At 32.8% G+C, this 2,552-nt stretch overlaps 1 protein-coding gene across 1 annotated transcript; it reads right to left on the minus strand.

Annotated features, from left to right (window-relative positions):
• Window positions 1-394: 394 nt before the first annotated feature.
• On the minus strand, window positions 395-2,037 carry LOC126670039 (probable glutathione S-transferase). Its single transcript, XM_050363691.2, has 2 exons — window positions 1,575-2,037; window positions 395-913 (listed from the first exon to the last, which is right to left on the minus strand). The coding sequence occupies exons 1-2, from the start codon at window positions 1,887-1,889 to the stop codon at window positions 569-571; spliced, it is 660 nt and encodes a 219-aa protein (XP_050219648.1). The 5' UTR covers window positions 1,890-2,037; the 3' UTR covers window positions 395-568.
• Window positions 2,038-2,552: the final 515 nt, after the last annotated feature.

Consider the following 2,552-nt stretch of genomic DNA (forward strand, 5'->3'; position numbering starts at 1 on the left):
ATAAAACACAATGTTTTTGCATACGTGGCAAGCCAAAATTACAAAAAGGGACATAGTTCAGTGATCTTTTTGTAATAAAAAGTACAATTCAATGATTTTTTTGTAATTCATGAAAAATTTAGTGTTCTTTTTGTAACAATATTAGCTTGAAAACGGTGCGTTTTATATGACTGACACCCCTTTTTAACAAAAGGTATAGTTTAGTAACCATTTTGTAACAAAATGAAGTTTAGTGATCATTTTGTAATTTGAGATAACCCTAGTGACCTAGGGAGTTTAATATCCAGGGATGTGCACTAGTAGTCTAGTAATCTGTCAAAACTGATTTAATCAAATCAAAGTTGAAGAAAAATTCTAATCGATTGAAAATACATAAAAGTTGCAGTCTTTAAGGTAAAGGAGAAAGAAAATGTATATTCCTCCACAAAATAAATACAGAAAAGAAAATACAGACACACAATCTAAGTTATAACCAAAGCAAAGCACGGGCACATCTAAATGCCATTTATTTTGAATACTTCAGAACACACTTTTGACATAAACAGGAAATGAAACATATCTGTTCCTTCTACTCAATACCAAACTTCTTTTTGAGCACCAAAACGAATTCATAGACCTTCTTCTCATCAAGAAGCGACTTCGATACAGACTCTTTCTCGAGGCACCTCTTTACCCATTCGATGAACTTCGGACACTCAGCCTCTATGCTGAAGTTGCCGCAGGTTTCATAGGCATAAAACCAAGAATAGAATGGTACAAGCGCAACATCAACGTATCCGAGACTCTCACCACCAAAGTAAGGCTTGTCTCCAAGTTCCGCTTCCAATACCTTAAGTGCGTCTATGAAATCTTTCTTTGCAGTTTCCTGTTCTTCTCCCTTTGTAGTCCATATCTTCCTGCCATGATCATATATCTGCACATCATAGATACCGAATTCGGTCATCTGACAGCTTACATTTCTTATGATAAACACTCGTTTAACATGTAACTACGACTGCCCCTTCTTTTCAACTAGACAGAGTAATGCAACTTAAATAAATCAATTTCATGTTCTATTGTCACATGGAAATGATATAGTTCAAACAGAAATGTTAAGACCAGAAATATAGAAACTATTTTTTTTATAAGAGCTGCAGAAACTTAACTAATTAACGACTTATCAAACAAATACTAGATGAGCCCTTAATATGGAACTTGAGCATAACATCTGTTCTTTATCTGAATCAATTTTATTAGCAAATACATTCATACAGTAATTAATTTGACATAAACATCAATGATTCTATAAAAAAAAATTACTAAATAAGTTTTTATATACTCAACCGCAAGCGAATTCTACAAAATTTATCGAATTCATTTGAACCAAACACACCATTAGTAACTCGTTTTCTGTTCCAAATCTCAACAAGAAAAGTCACTTCTGTATATGTCATCTACTCAATTATAGAAAACAACCAAATAAACACAAATTCTTGAAGATCTAAAAATACAAACCTAAGTAGCATTATCACCAACAAACATACCCATCTACACAAAAACACAAATTTCACAACAAAAACGTATAAAAAAGTTACCTTCTTGTCAACAAAATCAGCCCAGAATCTCGCCTGAGCTCTAGAGTAAGGATCAGAAGGCAAAAGAGGAGACTTGTCATGCCAAACCTCATCAATATACTGAAGAGCAATGAGTGATTCACAAACGGGTTTTCCATTATGAATCAGAACTGGTATTTTCTTATGAACTGGGTTCATTTTCAACAGAAGAGGGCTCTTGTTTCTCAAATCCTCTTCGACATACTCATGTTTCACTTCTTTTTCTGCTAATGCGATCCTCAGCCTCATTCCAAATGGACTTGGCCAGAAATCTAACAGAGTTACTTCATCGCCCATTTTGATTTGATTTGCTTGTGAATGTTTTTGATTTGATTTGGTTTTGTGAATTAGATTGGTGATGAATTGGAGGTGTATATATAGCAGAATTTTGTATGGGAGTAAGGGGTTTGGTTTGGTTCGAGGAGCTTCCAGAGTTAATGTCAAGCTACTTACCGGGTTGTTTGACTCTTTGGTCTATTTCATTCGTCAGCAGTGATGCTCTATGGCTTTATCAATTATTTTGGGAGTGTTTATCCCATGCAACCGTTGCGTCACGTCATTTTTATATCAAGCCAATGAGCATTTGCGATAGTGAATCTTTTAATTATTATTTATTTTTTTTATCATTCAATTTTCCACATGGCTAATGCATAATTGGTTTGTTGCACGAATGACATGGCGCAACGGTTGTGTGCAATAATTTTTCTTATTTTGGAATAAATTCTGAATCGACATGGTTTTTGTTGTTATTTGACATTAAGATATACTGTAAATTTTGATACCGCATTAAATTGAATTTTAATTTACAGTGTTGAATTGAGTTTATTACTTTATTTAATAAATAATGACCATTGAAAGATTTATTTTTTTGTTATATGATATTATTAAAATTTTAAATTTTAGATTTGAGTGCACCAAAAATCACCAATTTTTACATGTTTTGTATATATAACATAAACT

This window comes from Mercurialis annua, linkage group LG2 (genome assembly GCF_937616625.2).
Source record: "Mercurialis annua linkage group LG2, ddMerAnnu1.2, whole genome shotgun sequence".
Taxonomy (NCBI): Eukaryota; Viridiplantae; Streptophyta; class Magnoliopsida; order Malpighiales; family Euphorbiaceae; genus Mercurialis; species Mercurialis annua.